General features: G+C 54.3%; 1 protein-coding gene across 1 annotated transcript; it reads left to right on the forward strand.

The window, feature by feature from the left end:
- Nucleotides 1-6,438: 6,438 nt before the first annotated feature.
- Nucleotides 6,439-18,575, forward strand: DRD4 (dopamine receptor D4). Its single transcript, XM_054198758.1, has 4 exons — nucleotides 6,439-6,711; nucleotides 16,613-16,725; nucleotides 17,094-17,641; nucleotides 18,373-18,575. The coding sequence occupies exons 1-4, from the start codon at nucleotides 6,439-6,441 to the stop codon at nucleotides 18,573-18,575; spliced, it is 1,137 nt and encodes a 378-aa protein (XP_054054733.1).
- The last annotated feature ends 3,606 nt before the right edge of the window (nucleotides 18,576-22,181 follow it).

Consider the following 22,181-nt stretch of genomic DNA (forward strand, 5'->3'; position numbering starts at 1 on the left):
GAAAGCACTTCAGGGAATTAATTTTAATTATAAGGATGACATGCTCTGTGTCCTGACTGGCAGGCAGGCTTGGCCCAGCTGTTCCAGGTGTGCAGTGCCAGCAAGGAGCACAGCAGCTCCTGGCAGCTACGCAGCTGCTTGAGCATCATTTCGGCAGCATCCCTCTTTGGACTTCGTTGGGGACCTGAAAGGACATCCCTTCCAGGCGAACAAGAACAGGCTTTGTGAAGGTGAGGGTGGAAGGAGGTGCACTTATAGGTGCTTGCTGCTCACAGGCGTGCCTTCCCTTGCCTGTGTTGCCTTGCACTTCTCCTCCTCCCCAGGAGGTTTTTCATAACAAGTGGCTCTAATGAGCTCACTGATGTTTTAAAACCAGTAGGGGCTCTTGAAGCGTATTAATTTGATCTGCCCTATGACACAAACCCTTGTATTTCACCAGGTTACCCCCGTGTGAGATCAATTATGTGGCTTAGTCTGAAACCAGGCACCCACAAAAACATCTAGTTTTGACTCTAAGCTAACAGAGACGGAAAATCCAGCCATTTTCTCTGTAGTTTCATCCCCACAGCTAATCACCATTAAAAATGCATGAGTTTTCACATCTTACATGGATTTATCATAACTTGCCAGAATGTTAAATGTCAAAAGATCTATTCAGTGTGTACATAAATCCCTGCAGCTTATTGGAGGGGAACTCAGAGCATCTGGAAAGCCAAGAGAGCCGTGCCATCCTCTTCCCTCTCTTGCAAAGGTTACCCTGAAAGGCAGGGTGCTGCCTCTGTCTCTTTTCTCGGAAATGCATTACAGGCAGATTTTAAAGCAGGACGGCTTTGCTGCGGATGATACTTTCACAGAGAATTGCTCAGCTAAATATGTCAAATAAAAGGAACGGGATTGGCTTTAAAAGCTCTTTATTTTCCTCCTTTTGTTCTGAACCTGAAGATAGCCCCAGTGATCTGTTGCCCAGCTATCAGGGTACTATTCAACTGTTGAGTTTAAGCACATCTGTGCTGAAACTTTGGCAGGTAATTTTGCTCTCCTTTTCTATTTAAAAATTCAGTGCCTCTAGTGTGAAAAACTACAGTGATAAAAGTTCCATATCTTTTGGGAGACTCTGACAGATGTCTCCCTTTGCGACCTTCCTCATCCTTTGAACTGGCTCACAATCACACCCTCCTTTAACCCATCCTGGCGGGAGTCTCTGGGGGACTCCTCCCGGCCCCTTGGCTGGCTCCTCCGCAGCCACTCTCGCCAAGCAGAGGCTTGCTGAAAACCAACCCCACTGCTCGTCTCCCTGAGCTGCTTCTAAAAACACACTCCGAAACACACCGAAAAGGCAGATCTCCCACTGTTTGGTTGGTTTGCATAAGAAACGGAGGCTTTCCTGGTGCTGCCATGAGCTGGTCTCTGGCAGCTGAGTTTGTAGGTGGCTGGAGGGCAGTGACAGTGACGCTGCATTCACTAGCGAAGTCTCTGCGTGTCACAGGCTGCAGTCGCAGATACACGGCACAGAGGGAAAGGAAGGGGTCCCGAGAGGCACTGGGTACCAGAGGCTCATTTCCCCATATTTGACAAGCGCTGATACGGGTTTATATAGAGACCCTGGTGTATGGACAGATGTTTCTTTGATGGAGTGGCTGGGGGACCAGTCTGCCAGTTTATAAGGGGGAAACTGAGGCACGCTCTTATGTGAGGCTGGGGTGTCCATCCTGGCAGAAGGTGCTGCGGTTCATACGTTGTGTCCTTCTTAGCACCTACTTAGGACAGACTGACAAAAAGAGCAGCTGTGGGTGGCTTTCACGGCCTCTCCACCCGCCTGCCCTGAGCCAGCAAGCTGTCACAGTGTGACGGGGGAACCAGGACACTCTGCAAGCTGCGCGTCCAAGCAAAAAAGGGTTGTTCAAAACCACCGACCACATCAGACACTCTCCAAAGGTGCTCTTTTAGCATTCACTGTCCATCACTTTGACATACAACTCTCCTTGCTTTCCACAAGGGTGACAAATGACTCTGTCCTTTGTCATCTTTTCTTTCTTGCAGTGACACGAGATGACTTCTGTGGATATGTTGATGTACTACAGACCTTCCTTCTCCTCTGCTAGGAGGGCAGTTCCTCTTATCCAAGAAAGGGATTGTGTCTAATGCTTATACCTGCCAACAGAAAAAAAGGGTGCTTTTCTGCCAGCCTTTGCTGTCCAGGATTCACTGCGGCCCTGGAGACGCTGTCGCACGGCAAAGCCAAACCAGTCGGCCCGTGCCAGCTGGCCAGCGAGGATCTGCCAAGGGACGCACTACAGGCAGAGAGGAGCCGTGGGGCTCAGCGGCAGCGGGCGAGGATTACTGTAGCCTGTGGGTTTGCAGTTGAGGAGCTGTCCTAATTAGTGCTTTGCATGGCTGCTCTTTTTTGGAAGTCAAAAGCCTTATTTCACATTAGTTTAATCCACTCCAGGATTAAATTAGTTTAGGATTAAGGCACTTTTAGCCTGGAATAAGGGTTTCCGCACTGAGAATTAAGAGTCATTCTGCACTAACCCACAGGGAAAATCAAGATAGTGAATATAAATTAACTGTTAAGTGGATTAGATAAATGGCATTAATCCCTGTGGGAAGGCAGAAGGCCTGCAGTCACAATTCGATCCTGCTGTCTTTGCTGCTCAGATAGTTTAAACATAAATAAATTAAGGATATTCTGTACACACAGGGTTTCGGTGCAGTTTCATTAATGCACTTCAGGGCTAATTTGAGTTGATTTCTTGGAGTAAATGGGCTCTAGTAAAAGTGGTTCCGCTGTAGCAGCTCCTCGCTGAGTGAAGGCTGTGACAAGTGTGCCAGCAGTTAGGTTTTAAGGACAAACAACCAGACCAAAAAACCTGTGACCAGGTGATAGAAACCACGGAGCAAACTCACACTGTCAAGACACACGGGCTTAAAAACCACTGCTGGGGTAGTTTTGTCTCAGTTTCCTGCCCTGGATAATATAAATTTTCCTTGTCTGAACTTCCCAGCAGATGAGGGTGTTGCCAAACCAGCTCTCCTTAACCTGAGGAATGCACAGCCGTGCTTGTGCCCACCTGAGTCCAACCCAAACTGTTCCTGAAGGAATGCAGAAATCCAGGCAGAGCTAAAGGCGTGTGAGTACCCGCTCCAGCGCTGGTGGCTGAGAGCGCCAGGTTTGGAAAAAGACTTGGTCCCATTCAGAGCAGATGGAAGTGCCTCTCCTGTGCCACGCAGGACAGAGCTCTGTCTTTGCATCGTGATTTAAGTGCGAGTCAAAGCTGGGTCTGCTGGAAGAGGGAGACGAGTAGACAAATCCACGGGTATTGGGATCGACGTGAGGATGGCAGACCTACGCTGGGGGTGGGAGAGAGGGGTAATACAACTCAGTAGCTACTAAAGGGACAGCAGTCTGGCTGGCTTTAGAAAAGACTGGAAGCCACATCTCTGGAGACAGTATTTGGCAAACGAGATTGCCAGACAAGTGCTTAAACCAAGGTAATTTTCTCCTACTCATGAATGAAATTGTGGAGCCTGAGGCAGCTGCATAAAACAGACTGTGTGGATCAACTGCTGCTAATCCACCCCAGGGAAAGGATGGTACCTAGATCTGACTACGTCCCCATGGCTGAAAACAAGGCTGTGGCTTTACCGTGCTGCACATGCCGGGGATTAATCATGTCCTTTCTTCAAAAAAGAGTAAGGGAATTGGAGGGAGCGGAGAGGGGAGGGGGAGGTTGGAGAGAGGATTTCTTCCACCAGTCTCTTAATAGCGTAGATGAAATGCTGATAGCTGGAGCCTGTAAGCAGCTCTGAGAAGCTTCTTGTCTTATAAAAGGCTGCCAATAATGTAGTTTTCCCCCTCCGTATAGTGTAAGTGATCCTTTCCTGCTATGCCTCCTCTTCCCGCTGCCTTCCACAAACACCAGGCTGACCTGAACGGTTAGCTGGCCCTTAACGTCTGATCTGAGGTTTGATGGAAAGACGCCGACTGAGTCTGGATCAGGTCCCACATCTCCCAAGCCACCTGGGCTAGAAATGGGGAGATCAGGGGGGTCACGGCTCCCCTGTCTTTCCTAAGCCTCAGGCTCCACCTCTGCTAGACTGCACCGAGCTCATTTCCATCCGAGCAGGGGTGAATGCAGTGACGTGCCTTCACCGTGGCGGGGGGGCAGGGGGCACTTACGAAGGGGTCAGGTAGTGGCACCGTGGTTCCCCACCCCAGTCACCCCAGTCATTAACCAGTAAAAAAGGCACAGTAAGTGGTGTCAGAGCCAAGCACATGTAGTGTCTGCCGTGCTGCTTGCGGCATCGCAGTGGGGAAGTGTTTGTCCCACGGCATGAGAAACACTACCCTAAGCCCTACCTCTAGGAATCATAATTGAAGTCTCTTATTTTAGTTGACATAATTATGACAAATATTATGAAAAGTGACCCTGAGTGTGGCTAAGAGAGTGAAGGCTGCCTGAGACTGCAGGTGCCCAGGTACCCCACAAACAGCATTATCCCAGTAGAGCATTGACTTATTTTTTTTCCCTCATTTTCGACAGTGAGACATCCTACCCTCCGCGTGCAGCTTCTGACCTGCTGTACCTTTGCTCCCGCACCTGCTGCCTATCCGCTTGCTTCCTCAGTCCTGATTTCTGCAGTTTATTCCTGCCCAAGCACAGGGCTGATGCGAAATTCCTTTTGAAATGCATCCTGCCCAGACAGTTTCTCCAACTTATCAAGACCATTTTGAATTCTAACTCTGTGCTCCAAGATGCTCACAGCTCCTCCTGTCTTGGTAGTATCTTCAAATTTAGTTAGTGGACTCTCTGGACTCTCACTCAGGTCAATTATGTAAACACTAAATATTACCAGACTCTGCACAGATCTTGGAACACAATTTTACAGTTATTCACCCAACCTGTAATAATTCCACCTAGTTTTTCCTCTTACGGTGCTTAAGAGAATGCCATGTGAGACTGCAGCTGGAGCTAAAGAGATACATGACATTTACTATTCCTCCCCATCTCCAAGTGCTCGTAGGTCTAGCGCAGAAACAAACGAGCTCTATTACTTTCTAGGGATTGGAGCAACTCAGGTTGCTCTTTAGTGGCCTGATTTTTTGTCTCTCTCTACTTAAAAGTAGGCAGTGTTTGACATTTTCTGGACTTCTGGAGACTTTACGGTACTTTAACTGCTCTTGGAGATCAAAGCTAATGGCACTGATTTCTCTAATCCCTGTTCATGTTCCCTCAGTCGCCTGGGGAAAATACCTTCAGGTCAGGCTGACTTAAACCAACCTTCTACTCTAAACACTTGCTCACCTGTGGGGTTTTCCCCTCTTTGTGAGGGTCTAGCCGAGACCCGAGTCCTTTGCTCTGCCACAACATTGGCAATACCGTGCCTGTGGGGCCAGTGCCTCTGCTATTTCTGAGTCACATACATGTGGTCAGGCTCATGCCAAGAAAGACATTACGTCCAACGTACAGAAATCTCACTGTAGAGTAACCCAGACCTTGGTTTTTATCTTCCTGCTATGCCGCTTTTACAATAGGAGTCGCTCAATGGCCCGACATGTGCCATGAAAAAAGTCAAGCAAATCATAAGCCCAAATAAATGAACAAAACATAAAACCAAAGAAAAAAAACCCAACCCAATCACCAAACCAGCCCTAAAACATGGCACTCAAAGTCTGTTATTTTTATTGTCATTTATAGCTTTGAAGGAAATGTTGTTTTCTTTCTTTATCACTCTCGGAGCCACCGACGGCTGCTCTGGGGAGGGAAGCACCGAGTACGGACCCCCAGCCGACTGCTGCTGGGGAAGGGCGGCTGATGGAAGAAGAAATGTTGTCTGCGGCAGGGCGGAGTTGTTCTTTTCCTCCTGCTCAAGAGGCAACCCCAAACCTAATCCCGGGAGCAGGAGCCTCCTCCGCGGGAGGTGGAGGCTGGGCTGAGGTAGGCGGCGAAGGGCGAGGCGTTAATCCCCGGCTTTTTTTTTTCGGTAAAGCCCCGGGCTGACAGCACCCGCCTCGGCCACGGGGAGAGCTCGGCTACGAGCGGGGGTCGGTGCCGGGAAGAGCATCCCCCAAAGCGGAGGGGCTCCTCCAGGGCTGGACGTACCGCCGCGACGCGCCCCTCACCTCCGGGACGGGGCTTCTCCGGGCGGGCCCCCCGCGGCGCCAGCTCCCCCGGGGCTCGGCGGGGCGGAACGGGGACGGGACACCGGGAGCTTGTGCCCCCCCCCTCCTCCCCGCCCCATAAGCCGCTTGGTGACCCAGTTGGAGCCGCGGGGGCTGCCGCCGGCGGCTCCTCCTCCTCCTCCTCCTCCCGGCTCGGCGGAAAGTTTGGGGCCGGCCGGCCCCGGCGCCGGAGCCTCGCGGCGGGGCTGAGCCGGGCGGCCGCGGCCGGGGGGCTCCCATGCGCCGGGCTGCCGGGGCAGCGGCGCCGCGGGGCCATGGGGAACGGCAGCGCCGGGCCCGCGCCCTGCAACGGCACCGGGCTGCTGCCGCCGCCGCCGCCGCCGCCGGCGGAGGGGAGCCACAACATCGCCGCCCTGGTGCTGGGCATCCTCCTCATCCTCCTCATCGTGGGCGGCAACGGGCTGGTGTGCCTCAGCGTCTGCACGGAGCGGGCGCTGAAGACCACCACCAACTACTTCATCGTCAGCCTGGCCGTCGCCGACCTGCTGCTCGCCCTCCTCGTCCTGCCCCTCTACGTCTACTCCGAGGTGAGGCTGCCCGGGGGGGCCGCGGGGGCAACCGGCGGGACCGGGGCTTGTGCCTTTTGTGCCCGGCGATCCTGAAAGTTCCAGCGCTGCGGGGTGGGATCGGCAAGAGACCAAGTATGCGGGGTTAAAGCCCCTCTCCGGGTTCATCCCTCCGGTTCGGGAGTGCCCCCGCCGCTGCCCAGCCCCTCGGGGCAGCCCCTGCCCTCCCGCCCCGTCCCCCCGCTCCGCTGCCGGGATGCCCCGTGCAAACCACCGCGGCTCTTCCCCCCCGGTCTCCCACGGCACCGCCGCTGCCTGCGGCACGAACCCCCCGCAGGACCACGAGTGGTGGAAGCGGCAGCCGGTTTAGTGCAAGTTCGTGGGTTCCCCCATCGTCCGCCCGGGCGAGCGCCGAGCTGCCAACGCGCCGAGGGGAGATGATGCACCGGGGTCTCTGCCCCGGGCTGGGTCAGCGGCTCTGGGGAGCCCCTTGCGTGACACACCTCCCACATTGCCATCAGCAATGGTCGGAGAGGGGTAGAGAGCTCCTGTGCTGTGCTCTGTCTGCAGGTTTTGGTGACAAGGGAGATCTTTAGCCTGGAAACAGGTTTCCATGTCGAGCTGAGTAGAGGAAGCTGTCTTTTTAGGGAGCTAGATGGGATTTGGTCACCCTGCATCAAGGTGCGTTTGGTGGGTTTGCTGCAGGGCTCCTCCCAGCAGGTTCTCTGGCTCGCACAGGCCTGACCTTACATGCGATGGTGGTCCTGGAGAGCCACCTTGGGGGACTTTGGGTCAGGCTTTCTGTTCACCTCCAAAACCTGTTCACCTCTGAGACTGTGACAGCTGAGGGAGGGCAAACCAGGAGCTCCTGAGGTTGAGTGGTTTTGCGTTTTCTCTCTGTAACAGGGAGATAAATGCTTACTGCCAGGGGATTGATAATGCGGGGAGGTGGCGTGGGGGTTGTTGGACCGGGGTGAGGAGGCTCGCTACAGCCTGCCCGTCGGTACCAGCCAGTGGCTCAAGTGGATGAAAGCATCCACAAGCCAAAGTAGCCGTTGTTTTGCACCTGCCCTTGCGGCAGCTGGTGGCGTGGAGGAAAGAGGGGGCCTCTTCGTTCCAGGTGTGGGGAGAGCCAGGATACAACCTTGTGCAGAGCGAGCAGCCCCAGCAAGCTGCGGTTTGGGGACCGGGGGATGGGAGGGTGTCAGACGAACCTTCCGTTTTCTGAGAGCCACATGGTTTGTAAAGTGCTTCCTCGGGGAGTGAAAGGGGCTGTCCCCGTGCGTGGGACCAGATGGTGGTCCCATCCTTGAGGGCTCGCACAGGAGCTCACCCAAGAGCACACCAGCAGTGGTCAGGCTTTAGCATCTCCCCTCCTCTCCGGTGCCAGGGCTGCCGCCCAGCACCTGACTGGGATGGGCCTGTACTTCCTTAAGCACGGCAGGCTGCGGATTACAGCTTAGGGCGCTTTTAGCCTCTCTACCTGGTCCTGGGATTTTGCAGGACGTTGTGACCTCTCTGGAGACAGAGGTATTCTGGAGGGACAGGTTCAACTGGGGACCCATAAGAAGAACCAGTGAAGAACAGGAACATTAGACACTAGATTCCCCGCTGTATTTCCACTGCACTGACAGGAGCCCCCCTGTGCTGTTTGGGTTTAGTGGTTTTGCTTTTCCCTTGTTAACTCGGTTTTGGTGGTTAGAAAGCCTCTGTCTTCATGATTCTTCACAGCTACTTCTTGCTAATTGGAATTCCCTTTTTTTTTCCTTCTCTTTCTGTTGAATCTCCATGCCTTCAGTTCCTGATTCTGTGGGCAGACACACCCCCGCCATGTGGTTTCCTCTAGCCTGCAGGCTGGAGTTTTGCTGGTGTGTGTGAAATGCGGATTAACGTACTCTGGGGTACCTCTGAAAATGCTTCCAGTTGGGCATGAGCATTGTGGGGCTTTCCTGGGCTACCACAGACACCTCACAAATTCTGGACGCTCAGACAAGGTGTTCAGCCCTGTGTGAGCTTTGAAAACCCGGGCTGTCCAGCCTGTGCCTTAGCTGTGACGATGCTCTGTGTGTGCACTCCCGTAGCTGTTCATAAACATCGGGTACGTGGTGTATCCACGCCTCTGCGCCCGGGATATTAAACAACAGGGAATGGAGGTGTCGTGTGGCGGAATTGTCTTTCCCGCCGATTTCTGCAGCTGCTGCAGGAAGGCAGGCTTCCAGAGGCGTAAGAGACCCTGTAAAAAGAGCAGGCACCGAAGTCTGCCCCCCTCCCACTGCGGTCAGGCGCAGAGCGGGGTGGAAGGCGCTGCACAGGCGTGGAGAGAAGGGCAGCACGGGGCAGCCGTCAGCCTCTGGGGCAGGCAGCGGGGCTTTGAGGCGCGGGGCGGCTGAGGCTCTGCGCTGCTGAAGCACGACGTGCTCCGTGCCTGGAAGTTGCTCTGTGGGCTCAGCCCCTTAGTGCCTGTGTTCAGTTTTAATAATCTCCCATAAGTTGGTGCAGGATTCACAGCTCGTTTTGTTCTGAAATGTGCTAAGGAAAAGCGAGAGCAGCCGTTGAGTCAGTGCCAGGGGACAGAATTTTTGTGTCGTGTGGGGTTTTTTTTTGCTCTTTTCTTTTCTCGCAGGCAAAAGCAGAAACTGCAGATGAGAATCAGATGCTGGGACGGGGCGCGCAGAGTATAGTGATTGCTGCTGTTTAAAACTAGGCTGTGTTTAAAACTAGCTTGATTTTGACTTGCATTCTGTACCATTGCATTTAGCCACCGAAAATGTGGCATGGACAGTCCTGGATGTTCAGTTCAACCTTTATTCTTGGTGAGCGATTTTTTGTTTGGTTGGTTTTTTTAACTTTAGTACGGCTCCTGGCGGAGTAAAGGCGGACTTTGAGGGCTTATTGGAAAACTTGAAAACCAGCTGAGAGGGTGGTTTTTTGCTTCTTATTTAGCAGGAACAGAACAATAAACTCTGACCACTTCTTTCATCTGGCAGGAGAAGCTTGGTCATCATGTGCTTTTTTCCTGTGAGATGGCTTCTTGTGTTAGGTGTTTGGAAACATCCCTCCCAGTGAGGGCTTTAGAAGACGGCTGGAGGGACTTAACTTTTGAGGTGACATCTGACATCCCCACAGAACAACAGGTCTCCCACGAGCTTCAGCGGGGATGGGATTCCTCCCTGTGAGACGTGGATTATCCTTTGCTGCTGTTCACAGAAGCCTGAGCACAGCGGGAGAAGCCTTGATCTTGACGGCTATTTCTAGCTGTTGAGAAAGCTTATTCCGTTAGCAGCATTTTTTGACCCTTACTCTCCTTTTGTACTTCTGAAAGAGCCAGCGTAACTTTTTGTCTCAGCTAAACTTTTAGGCCACGGTGAGGACTTGGAGGAATGGAAACCAAATTGTGTGTTAGTTCTGTCTGGATGTCCCTTATTTGTACCTGCAGGGTTGGAGGATGGCTGAAAGCAGGTGCTAGACAAGGGGGAAATTGGTGTGTGCGGGCACAACCGTTTCTGTTCTGTACCATCTCCCGGTCACTGCAGTCTTGACTGGAAGCGGAGCTTGGCAGAAGGGCAGGGAGACGGGGCCGTCCACTGCAGACCTGCCCTGGTCCCGTCCTCGCCTGTGCAGCTCAGGGGAGAGGCGCCACGGCGGTGCGACGGCTTTCTGATGGTGAGCAGGAGGTGGGGCCTGTTCCTCCTGGCCAGCTGTGGTCCTGTTGCACTGGGCTCCCTCAACCAACATGGAAATGGACAGTCCTCGGCCGAGTGGTCTTTCTTTGGAAACGGGGCGGTGTTGTAGGAAATCCGTATCTCCCCCAGCGCTGGAGCCGTGTGGCTCTCCAGGCGTGCAGGAAGGCCTGCAGACCTCTCCTCTCCGCAGACCGGCCTTCTCTGTGCGAGATGAACGTTTTCCTCTGACTCCTGCCCTGTCCTAAATCTCTCTCGTGTTCACCGTGCATTGTTGGGAGTTCTTCAGGCTGCGTTTCCTTCCGCATTAATTTGTCCCGTCAAGTTTACCTACCTTAGCAGCTCAAGTTAAGGCTTGGAGCCTTAATGAGAGAGAGTGTCAAAACTGATGGGATGAAGCTGGCCGTCCGTAAATCCAAATGTTGTGTCATTTGTCAGTTCTGATCCTCCCCAACCTGCTGTAACCAAGAAGCACCCTGTGGATGGGAAGGGAAGAAACGTCAGCTTTCCACTGACTTAAAGGATCTGTTTCCAAACTGCACCGCTCCTGAGACCGTGGACGTGAAGTGAATTCCTGGCAGGGCAGTGTTTACAGCCAGTTTCTCTTTCGCAGAAACATGCCATCTCTAAAGACAACCAGATGAACTTCTGTACCCTGATCATTCCTCATTCTCTTTGGAGTGCTGGTTTGGATGGAGGCGGATTAGTGCCGTTTGTCTCGTTAGCTGCCACGCAGCGGTGTCCGAGCCAGAGCGCAGGTATCAGTGTGTACACAGGCAATCCTGTGCCAGATCTCAGTGTGGTGATGCAGATGTGCCCAGCGCTTTCCACTGACCATGGTCAAACACGGAACAAAGACATGTTGTTAATTGCCACACAGCAGGCTGCCCTGATACACAGAAGGCATTTGTCTTCCAACTTGCTTGGAACCTCAGCTCCCAGCAGCATGACGGGGAGAGGTAAAAACCCGTGGGGAAGGTAGGCTGCTCTTCTGCAGCGTGAAGTGCTCTCCTAGCAATCAATCTAGTGCCAGTAAGGCAAGGAGGATGGGAAGCAAAGGGAAGGAGGTGGCCTGGGGCGCTCCCAGGGGTCCATGATAATTTCCCAGGTGCAAAGCCTGCTTTTGTGTGAAGAGACGCCAGGAGAAGATACCAGCGTCTGCCTGGAGCATTGATAGCGCGGTAAGTGGGGGTTATCGCTCCCGCGAGGCAGTGAGGACACGTGAGAAAGCAGAGCTACGCGGTGCTGTGGAGGTACTGCAGATACCTTCAGGCTCCGAGTGGCTTTGCCCACTAGAAATCTGCAGGGAGGGGGCCGCGTGGCTACCAAGGCTTGTCTTTGGGTTAACTGCTTCCTCTGCCCAAAGCCTGCGGCAACGGCAGGAGCCGCAGCAGCAGTTTATATAGTCCTCGTTACCTGGAGGCCATCCCAGCAATTAGGGCAGCAGCTTCCACTCCCGTGCTCAGCCGTAGCGCATCCCTCCTACCTGCCTCCCTCTGCAAAGTGTTCCCCGATCAGCTCTCCCTAATCCCGGCTGAGTCCCAAGCTGTGAAAGGGCTCTGAGCTGCGGGCAGGAGCCGTGGAAGGCTTCGTTACATAAACATCTTTGCCTCTAAGATCTGTGTAATCGATTACGAAAAAGAGGAAGCAGTTTTAGCAGATCTGTGTGTTTAACCGGCTCCTTCCGCAGGTCAGGGAAGAGGAGTCTTTCCAAGCAGGCTCTCTGCCTCGCAGATCCTCCGAGCGATAGAGCACAAGCTCTTTTCTTGGCGGAGATTATGCTGTTCTGCGTAAAACTTTCAGGGTGTCAGGGTACCACTGGTATCAAAAGATCTCTTTTTTTTTTTGCAGCATCTCGTGGGTATGTGTGCCTGCGGTGGGGCTTTTCTGATGAGAGACCAGACCTCCACCCTCCTCCAAATTTTCTGTGGCTGGCTGTGAACTCATGTCATCCTTTTTGCAGCAGTATTCAAGACTTTTTTTGAAATCTTTCTTGGAATCTTACAGCTTTAGTGGAAATAGACGTTCTTCTAGGCCTGACTGATGCCTGAGCCACACAGTCTCTGCACAAAATACTGGGGAGGTGATACAGGCCAGCAATTAGAAACCAGTGCTGAGGACTTTATTTTCAGCGCCCAATAATAGGGGGCAGGGGTGGGGGGGGAGTGTCTTTGAATTTTGGGCCCTCTGATCATCCACCTTATTTCAGGTGGATGATCAGACTTGCTTGACATTTCTGACAAACCTTGACCTCAATGATTTAACTCAAGAAAGGCCGTTAGAGCAGACGTGAGGCCACCTTGGTCTTGTGTCCCACTCCCTCTCCCCTTGCAGGCTGCCTTGTGTCCTCTGGAGAACGCAGCAGTCGTCACGGCTCATGAAAAAAGGCCCAGAGTCCGCGTCTTGTGGGCATCTGGACGATTCTTTGACTCCGATGCTGAACTCTGCCCACTTGCAGGGATTATTACTCTTCTGATTGGTGTCAGCAGGCCTGGGCTCTTCGGATTAGCACTTTCAGTCTCTCCACGCAATGAACTTGAGCCATGACCTCGCTGAGGGCTTGTTTGGAAATTCAGCCGGGCGTCTCCTAACTCACTTTTGGGCTGCTGCCGCCTGGGTATCTTATTGCAGGTGCCGCCACCACCAAAGGCCGAAGGATCGCTTCGTGTGCTCAGTGAACCTCTTGGCAGGGCTGGCGAGAGAGGCGGGCATGGCGCTGCCGTGTGGTGCCACGCAGGAGCGTGCGGCAGGACTGAGCCAAGGGCTGTTACCGTAGGATGTGAGACTAAAACCTTGGGCCCCGTCCTGGCTCATGCCCTCAGGCGTAAGAGCTCTTCTGGCATCAGGCTTGTTTGCAAGAAGGCAGATCTTTTTTCTAACAAATCAGCTGTGCTTTGGAATAGGGACATCAAAAATGACCTGACCAGGAAGGCAGCCTGCAAGGGTGTTTGAGAAGTCAAGTATGTCTCCCACCAGCCTATAAAATCTTTTCCATACCTTCTTCTTAAGGAACAGTTGGATTTATTCCTCCTCTGCACGTAGGGGTTGATCCAGAACCTAAGTGCGGTTTGCAGTGAGATACTGGTATCTTGTAGGGGACCACAGTGGCTGCGTGTGAATTTACTGGCGCTGCCAGCCTTGGTGGGTTAAAGCAGCTGGTCTGCACCTGGAACAGCGCTTTGAAGGGGGTCTGGCTTGCGGCCAGAGCGGCGATCATTATCCCCTTCCCAGAAACCCTCCTTGTCTGCCACGGCGCGCTGAGCGAAGGGCAGAGCGTGACCCTCCTGCCACGCACATGGAGTTCTCCATCTTCGTCCAAGAGGTGACGCCCGGAGGTTTCGAGCGCGGTGGTTAATTTGCCTGACCTCACCTCCCGAAGCCTCAGACTGTACTCTGGCCAGAGCTGTGCAGAGCGTGTCGGCAGCCTTAGAAAGGTCGTAGCAGGTAGGCTGGCGTGTGGGGTTATATTTGCAGCTTTGTTTTATTTTGTTAAGGGAGACGGCTTGCCTTAGAGCATCCGTTCTGCTGCGCCCTAGCTGTGTCCGCGGCAGCAGCACTACTGACCCCGCAGCGCTGGAGGAAAACGAGGGGCCTCGCGCTGAAAAAGCCCAGAACGCAAAAAAGCCGGTGGAAGCGGAGTTGCTCTGGAGCACTTCTTAAAGGCGGCTTGAGCTGTTTATGATCCCTAAAGCTTTACACGGTGTACCTTGATGGGCTAATCGTCTGCAACCTCCTGGAATTAGGTACCACTTAATCACACGACCCAGCAAAGCCAGCTATTGCCTCTAATCCAAAATCACTCACCCATCAGAGAGGTTCTTGGCACATTTCGCCAAGGTGGGCAGGTGAGAAACACGGTATAATGGCAGGTCCTCTCCCAGCACTTGCCCCAGAGTCAGCGTCTTGGGGCTTGGTGGGGAAAGGGAAGAGTCTGTAGCATTTTCCGAGCGCCCAATTTGAGTCTCGCAGCAAAGGCTGCGTCCTCTGAAGGTGCCGCAGCCCCAGAGCTCTTGTCCTTTTCAGAATCAATTAGTTCCCCCAAATCACGAAGAGGTTTTGAAAACTGTAGCCCAGAATCAAATTTTTCTCTCTCATAATCTGAACTGAATTTGTCAGGATCCCAGTGAGCTTGGCAAAAATTTGAGGGTTGTTTTTTCTGATTCAGCTCCCAAATTCCGTGGGGGGGTGGCGGATCTGTGCTAGAGAAAAGGCTGGATGAAGCATTCCGGTCTGAATCCAGCCCTCCGGAGGGTCGGGCTGCTTCTCAAGGAGATGGCTATATAAAAATTGCCAGTTCCTTCAGAGTCTGCTTTGGCTTTACAGCTCCACTAATCATAATCCCGGGCGTGACATCATTACTGCCCCGTCTTAATCCCCGCAGAGCCGCCGCCTCCTGGCAGGGGCAGAGGCTTTGGCACCTGCCCAGCGTTACGTGGAGAATGTTACCCACGTTTTGTGTGCTGGGATGAATAAAACCACAACCTGTTGTTTAGCATCTCTATATTCCCCCCCGGGAAGCAGTGCTGGGTGAGGCCGGAGCATATCGTGTGGGAAGCTGTGGCTGCCCCATCCCTGGAGGGGTTCAAGGCCAGGTTGGACGGGGCTTGGAGCAACCTGGGCTGGTGGGAGGTGTCCCTGCCCAGGGCAGGGGGTGGCACTGGGTGGGCTTCAAGGTCCCTTCCAACCCAAACCATTCCATGATTCTATGAAATACGTGCTCCACTCCAAAAAAAAAGACCCTCAGACAGCTGGGACCTGTTCCTCGGGAAAGCCAGTACCATTTCTCGCTGAGCTCGTCTTATTTCTTGCCAGATGACCTCTCCCTCTTCCCTGCCAGCGCTTTGTGCCTGTCCTGACAGAAACAGCAGGCCCAAGACACTTTTACAACAGATACAAGAGACTCGGGCTGTTGTGCCTGGCACTCGGTGGTTTTCACAGGAATTTACCCTGGAGTCAGTGCTGGCAGAGCGCACTCGGTGGTGCGGGACGACAGCGCTTCAGAGGGGTTTGGTCCGGGGAGCGAGGGAGCCGTTCTGCCTCTCGATGGCTAATCTGGGATGGAGGGTTCAGCTTGAGCCGGGCGGGGATTTGAGCCCCTCTTTTACTGTCAGGGAAAAACAAAAAGGCACCCTCTCTTGTTGCACTAAAATTAGAATTTTTCTAAGAATTCTGTTTATGGTCTTGTCCTAGAGGCAGTCGTCCCGGTGTGAGGAAAGGAAGCTGATGTTCAGGGCATCAGCTTTGGATGCAGGAGGGTCTGGAGAAGTGCTTGGCGCCAGGTGCTGAAGAAGGGTTTAATGAATCCTGACTTATTTCTGTGCTCCCTGAGTTTTTCCGTCCATTCCCATTTTCCAACAGCCGGGTTCCCAGCACACTGCTGAGCAAATGTTCCTGTTCCACAAGCTGGTGTTGATAAACTGCAAGCCCTTGGGGCATTTTCTGGCTTTGCTGGTTTTTTTTCTGAGGATTATTTGGGATGCGGTAGATTTTTAACTGATATCTTTTGCATAGCAGAGTCGACATGTCCGAGTAATAGAGACCAATGACACACGTCTGGTCACGTCGTCTCGCTGGCAGCTTTTCTGCTTTGCCCTGGGTGCCCCCAATTGTAGAGAGAGCGAACGAGAGACTATGTGAGAGCAGCCTGAACACAGTCTCAAGAGGGTGGCCTTGTGCGGAGCGTGACTGAATGAAACAGTTGTGTAACGCGTAGAAACTAGTCGCCTCCTCTGCAAACAGGACGTTGGGCAGTTTGGATGTGAAAAATGGGAGCGGAGCTTCATGCTCTGTCCTCTGTCGTTGAAGAGCCTCTCCCTGCAGTGCCCCACAGCGATGCTGTGCAGTGAACGCTCAGCCCTGCGTTACTGGGGAGGTTTTGGGGCGGTGAGTTTGGTGGTTTGGGGGGGTTGGAGCTGTCACTCGGCGCTAACCGAGGCAGAGGGCTGCCCTGCGGCCGTTACTCTGCCCAGCACGACTGGCATGGCGGTGGGGATGGTCTGTGGGCTCAGTCCTCCAGCCAGGCCGGAGCCGCGTAGCCCCAAGGGAGCCGTGAGCTCCTGTGTCATTCCCGTTTGCTGCTGCTGGGCTGGAAGGGGAGCAGCGTGCCATGGGCAGGACTGCTCGGCTCGGGCTGCTTGTTTGGAGGAAAAGGCGAGTGGCCGAGGCGCCCGGGCACGGCGTTGTTTTGCGTCACTTTGAAGGCGGTGGGACATGGCATCTGCTGACCCTGGGGATCTTTTCAGTTCCAGGGAGGCGTGTGGTCCCTCAGCACGGTGCTGTGCGATGCCCTGATGACCATGGATGTGATGCTGTGCACGGCCTCCATCTTCAACCTCTGTGCTATCAGCGTGGATCGGTAAGTGCCTTCCTCTTCCTCATGCCGAGGAGGGAGCGCCATGTCCTGGCATCAAGCTGGGTCCCGACATGCCCTCGCCAGGGTCCCATGCAGGGAGGCCAGACCCTGCTCCCCCCTAAGGAGGGTGTCCTGCCCTACCATCCTCCCCCATCACCGGCTTCGTGTCCCATCAGTACCCTCACGGTGGCCAAGCTGAAAGCACAGTTGTGTGTCGAGGCCAGAGCTGTCCCTTCGGGTGCTCTTCTGAGGGGGGAGACTGGCTGTAGCCCAGGCCTTGGCTCTGTCAGTAAATTAATGGGGGGAGGGACAGTGGCAATCAGCTTTGGGACCACTCACTTATGTTACCGTACTGGGGCCTGTATTGGCAGGTTTATCGCTGTTTCAATCCCACTGAACTACAACCGGCGACAAATCGACCTGCGGCAGTTGATCCTTATATCCACCACCTGGATATTCGCCTTTGCTGTAGCATCCCCAGTCATATTTGGCCTCAACAATGTCCCAAACCGGGACCCCAGCTTGTGTCAGCTGGAGGATGACAACTACATCGTGTACTCCTCCATCTGCTCCTTCTTCATCCCTTGCCCCGTCATGCTGGTGCTCTACTGCGCCATGTTCCAAGGACTCAAGCGCTGGGAAGAAGCCAGGAAAGCCAAGCTAAGGGGCAGCATCTACGGGGCCAACAGGAAGCTGTATCACCCCCCAACCTTCATTGAGCGCGGGCAGACCGCACTGGAGGCAGAGGAGTGCAACCCTTACGCCAGCTCTGACCACCCTGGGGACTGTGTGATGAACAATGGCATCCAGACTGTCTCCTACCCACACCTCAAGTACCCCCACCCAGGGCACAGTCGGAAGCGGGCCAAGATCAATGGCCGGGAGCGGAAGGCCATGCGGGTGCTGCCTGTCGTTGTCGGTGAGTAGCCGTCGGTGACGGCTGGGGAAGGGTGGGAGACGCGCTGCCTTGTCCTGCGGGCAGGGCTCAGTCTGGCAGGACTTGGTTGAACCTGGCGAAGCGAACGCAAGCTTTGCCGACCCCTGCCAGGACCACACTGCCCAGGCACGGCTGCTCGGGCAGCGCTGAGAACCATGCCTTCTCCTTGCTGGAGGAGGCGAGGGCGAGAGAAAAGCCACCTCCCTCTTGTGCCACCTCCCCAGGGCCATGTCTTTGGTCCTCCTCCCTCTCTGTCACGCGTAAACTCACTTTAACACCCGTCCTCCCCTTGTTCCTGCGGAACAGCCTGCTTGGGTTTAGACCTGCCATACCCACCCCTCGTGGTGCGAGGAGGCTTGTCCAGTGAAAATCTCGGTAGCCCTTTGAGCCAGAGTAGCGCCACCAAACGCCACCCTTGGGACCCATGTTTATAATCCAACCTTTTCTTCAAGGTAAACCTGTGACTCCCGATATCTTACGTGCGAATCCAAAACGATACAAACCAGACTTTTCATCAACGTTTAGGATGAGAAAGACATCCTAAATTTTTTTGTCCGGCCATAAGCCCAGCTCCACGTGTCAGCACATCATCTGCTGCTTTTTCCCTGGGCACTCTGAGCTGTCTCCATTCTCGTTTGGCCCAGGCTGCGTTTCTTAACTTCAACCCTTTGTAACGTTCACATTGCTTTCTCTCTTCCATGTCCTTCTGGCAGGTGCTTTCCTCTTCTGCTGGACACCTTTTTTTGTGGTCCACATTACCAGGGCTCTCTGCAAGACCTGCACCATTCCCACTCAAGTCACCAGCACTGTCACTTGGCTGGGTTACGTCAACAGTGCTGTCAACCCCATCATTTATACTGTTTTCAACGCGGAGTTCAGGAACTTCTTCCGCAAAGTCTTGCACCTCTTCTGCTGAGCCTGCCGGAACTGGCGGGGAGAAGGAACGACCAGGCTATTTTTTTGTATAGTTCATTAAAGATCTATTTCTGCCTACGGTCTGCTGTCTTTGTTGGGGAGGAGGGGAGATGGCGCTACAGGATGCTGGTTCCCAGCTCTTTGTAGTCGGGAGTTGCAGGTGAGTGCCAGTAGCTACAGCTCGGGGACTCTCCCCATTGGAAACTGCAGGTGTAGCTGCTTTTGTAACACGTGGGGCTTGACCTACGCGGCGAGAGACGCCACAAGGCAGCGGGGATGGTTCTCAGAAGAGCTCTTCCTTTGGGTGTAGGTGGTTGGTCTGGTTTAGGCTTCTCTAAGTGAAGCAAAGCGAAACACCCCTCATCCCCGTCGCGATCCAGGGAGGCAGGAGAGCGCTGAAGCAGCTGCTCTGGCCCTGAGAGTCGCGGACAAATTCCCTGCTCTCACCTCTGCAGGGGGGAGAATCCTCCCAGCTCCGGCTCGAGACTGAAGGAGCCCTCCCTCACCGCAGCCCGGCCTGGCAATGGCCCAGCTCCACCAGCTCCACAGGATTTAAACCACGGCGACAACCCAAACTCGCGAGTGCCGAGCAAAAATTGCGCCCTGCTGCACGCTAGGACACAGCGAGCGGCTCTCGGAGCTGGAGCTGCCTCCTTCACCCCGGGAAAGAAACCCCCCCCGGGGGGTGCAGGAAAGGGCATGTGCGGTACTTCATCCCTCTTCAGCCCACTCCGGTGCAGAAGTGGCTCTGGGCAGAGCGTTAGCCTGGCACACACAGGCTGACGAGGATCGTAAATTACAGGTTTTTCGCATCATTTTACACGCAAGCCCGGCTGTCTTGGAGCAGGGCCCCAGGAGCTGCCTGAGCTGCCTTCAGCTGGCCCTGGGCCCGCCCCAGACCCTGGCTGCTGGGCGGCATTACAGGGCTGTGAGGTAACACGGGCAGAGGTCTGGGGGGAAAAAGGCTGTGAAGCTGATTTCCCAGATGTTCACGTGCCAGACGAGGGTTTATCTACCTGTGCAATCTCCTTCCCCCTTCCCCTTGATAATTTTAAATCCCAAGACTGATTTCAGTCATGTTTATCAAGAGGACATTAAGATCCTACAAAAAAAACCCCAACAACCAAACACAACAGCCCTGTCCGGTATTCCTGACCCCCAGGGAGAAAGAAATGCCAAAATTTGGCCAAGACCTGGAGAAATCTAAAGTGGCTGCTGTGGGGCAGCACCGCTCTGTGACCCCATGGCTCGAAGAGCAGCGGCCTTTCCCAGCGCCCTGGATCGAGACGTATCGCTCCTCCTGCCCAGCAGCAGCCGCGCCGGGCTGAGGAGAGACCCGAGCACAGCTGGGGGCTCGCGGCCGCCCCACTCGGTACCGGCTCACAAACCAGCCTTCTCGCCCTAATTGTTCTGCCTTCCCTGCTTGGGAACGGCGACGGGTCGCGCTGAGGCTGCTGGGGCACAGGGCACGCAGGGCTAGCGAGGAGGAGAGTCCTGCGGTCCCTGTCAGAGTGCACGGAATGCAGGAATTTTACCTCTACCCACCCGGAGGCACGATGATGTTATTGCTCGGTCTCCAGCGTTCCTTATCAAGCTGCACAGTACCGTTTCCAGCCTGCAGGAAAAGAAATCCGTCATGCCTTTCGGTAAACCTGAGCGCCGGGACACCAAGGGTAGCCAGAGGGCGCAGGTAACGCTGGGCTCTGAGGCCGAGAAGGGAAGAGAATTATTGTTGCAGAAACCAGCAATCTCCTCGGTAATGATTCGTGTATAGAGTTGTTGCTTTCCAAGCGGTAATTTGTTCGCTTAGAAACAAAGGGAAGGAAGTACTGCAGGGAGGGCTGAAGCTTTTCTTTGACTGAGAAGAACAATTGCTCGATCAATTTGTCATCAACAAATAAGCATACCGAATTCCCAGGGATTACACTGTAAATGTTGGCGTTCTGTAGTTTGCCCCTGTGTTGGGGCGCAGCTGCCTGGGCTCCGATGGGCAGCTCCCCGAGAGCCTTCATTACAGCGGAGTCACACCTACAGTTCTGTCATTTCAGAAAGTTGCCCCACTCTCTTCCAAATATTTTTTCCCTTAAAAGGTGCGGTAAAGCCAAAATTCAGCCAGTACCCACAGCTCAGCTACACTCAGCCACAGGCTGTTTAATAAGGACCAGGAGGACGCTGCGTTTGTGTGTCCCCCAGCCCGGGACAAAGCAGGAGACCCGGCAAGCGCCAGTACCTGCCCTCTCAGCTCACCCCCTCCCGCAGCCGCGCTCGTCCTTCACTCCACGCAGAGCTCGGCTTCTCAACCCAGCAGCACCGCCCGGGGACGGTTCTCTCTGGAGAACACAAGGTGAGCCAAAGGGGGGAAGCGACGGAGATATTTTCCAGCTGAAAGCTGTGTTTGACATTGGAAGTGCAGCTTTAGCGCTCCAAAGCTGCCGCTTCAGAGCCAACCTTCGCTGCATTCTAACGCGAGACTAATTCTAACGCTGCTGTCGGTTATCTGGGGAGCGACTCGAGCACGGACTCACTACGCTGCGCCTCATCAGCCTTCTCTGAGCGCGGCCCCTCTGCTCGCAGACGCTGACGCTCGCTGCTCGCTGTCCCCGGGCCAGCCCGGCGATGGCTGAAGGACCAGCTGAGGATCCGGTGCACACACAGACCTGCGCTGCGGCGCCGCCGTGCCGAGAGCTCGGCATCTGCCGGGGCAGGGCGCTGGAAACAAACGGGTGGTGCAGCCCAACAGCAGCGCGAGGTGTTCGACATCCTGCGCTCTTCCGTTGAGTCAGAACCCTAATGGGCAACAGACGGACGCAAGAAACCCTGTAAATGAGCTGTATTACCGCAGGCTCAATTAAGGCTGTCTTTGCAATTAACTAATTGTCTTTAAGCTTTAGAAAACAGGCGATCATAACTTAACAGTGTGAGAAGAAGCGATGACAAATACTGAAGTATTACGCTGAGAAGCAAGAGTGAACGTTTTGCTGTGGGAATCTGGGGAGTTGCCTGTTCTTTCCTTCCCGGGAGTTTCAGATGGGTAATTTCTGTTCTCATCCTGCCTCAGGTCGTGCTTGGCTTTCCGTTAGAGACCTGTTTCCTTCAGAGGAGGCCGGCACGCTGCCACCTCCCCTCTGCCGACGCCAATTCCTCGCCCTCCATGGGCGGCAGTCCCTCCCGTGGTGCTGCTGCCTGCCCTGCCCACGGAGCTCCGCGTAAGGAGGAGTAACTTTTCCAGTTACACAGCCGGAAAGCGACATCCACCGACTGCCACCGACCTGTGCAGGAGCCTTGTCACCCGCCCTCCACGGCAAGTCCCCTCTGCTGCCTCTCAGCAGCGGGTGCTGCAGGCAAAGCCCCCGCGGGCTCTTCTGCGGGGAGATCTCAGCAGTGAGAGGATAAACCAGCTCCGTCTCCTCGTAGCACACGGAGCGTAACGTGACAAGACCTTTAAGATTCACGGAGGAAGGAATGGACTTGTCAGAAACTGCTGGTGTAAGACTTGAGTATTTTCCATGGTGTTTTTCTCTATTACTACTTTCCCGCAACTCTGGATAGAAGTTTCTCCTTTTGACAGTGTTTATGATGCTGGATTGGGTCACTGCAGTTCACAGAA

This window comes from Rissa tridactyla, chromosome 4 (genome assembly GCF_028500815.1).
Source record: "Rissa tridactyla isolate bRisTri1 chromosome 4, bRisTri1.patW.cur.20221130, whole genome shotgun sequence".
Lineage (NCBI taxonomy): Eukaryota > Metazoa > Chordata > Aves > Charadriiformes > Laridae > Rissa > Rissa tridactyla.

Bases quoted from the DNA above. Each gene is read 5' to 3' on its own strand.
- DRD4 (XM_054198758.1), top strand. From the start codon at position 6,439: ATGGGGAACGGCAGCGCCGGGCCCGCGCCCTGCAACGGCACCGGGCTG. The intron at 16,726-17,093 runs GTAAGTGCCTTC...CTGTATTGGCAG, and splicing joins TGTGCTATCAGCGTGGATCG to GTTTATCGCTGTTTCAATCC. The intron at 17,642-18,372 runs GTGAGTAGCCGT...TCCTTCTGGCAG, and splicing joins GGTGCTGCCTGTCGTTGTCG to GTGCTTTCCTCTTCTGCTGG.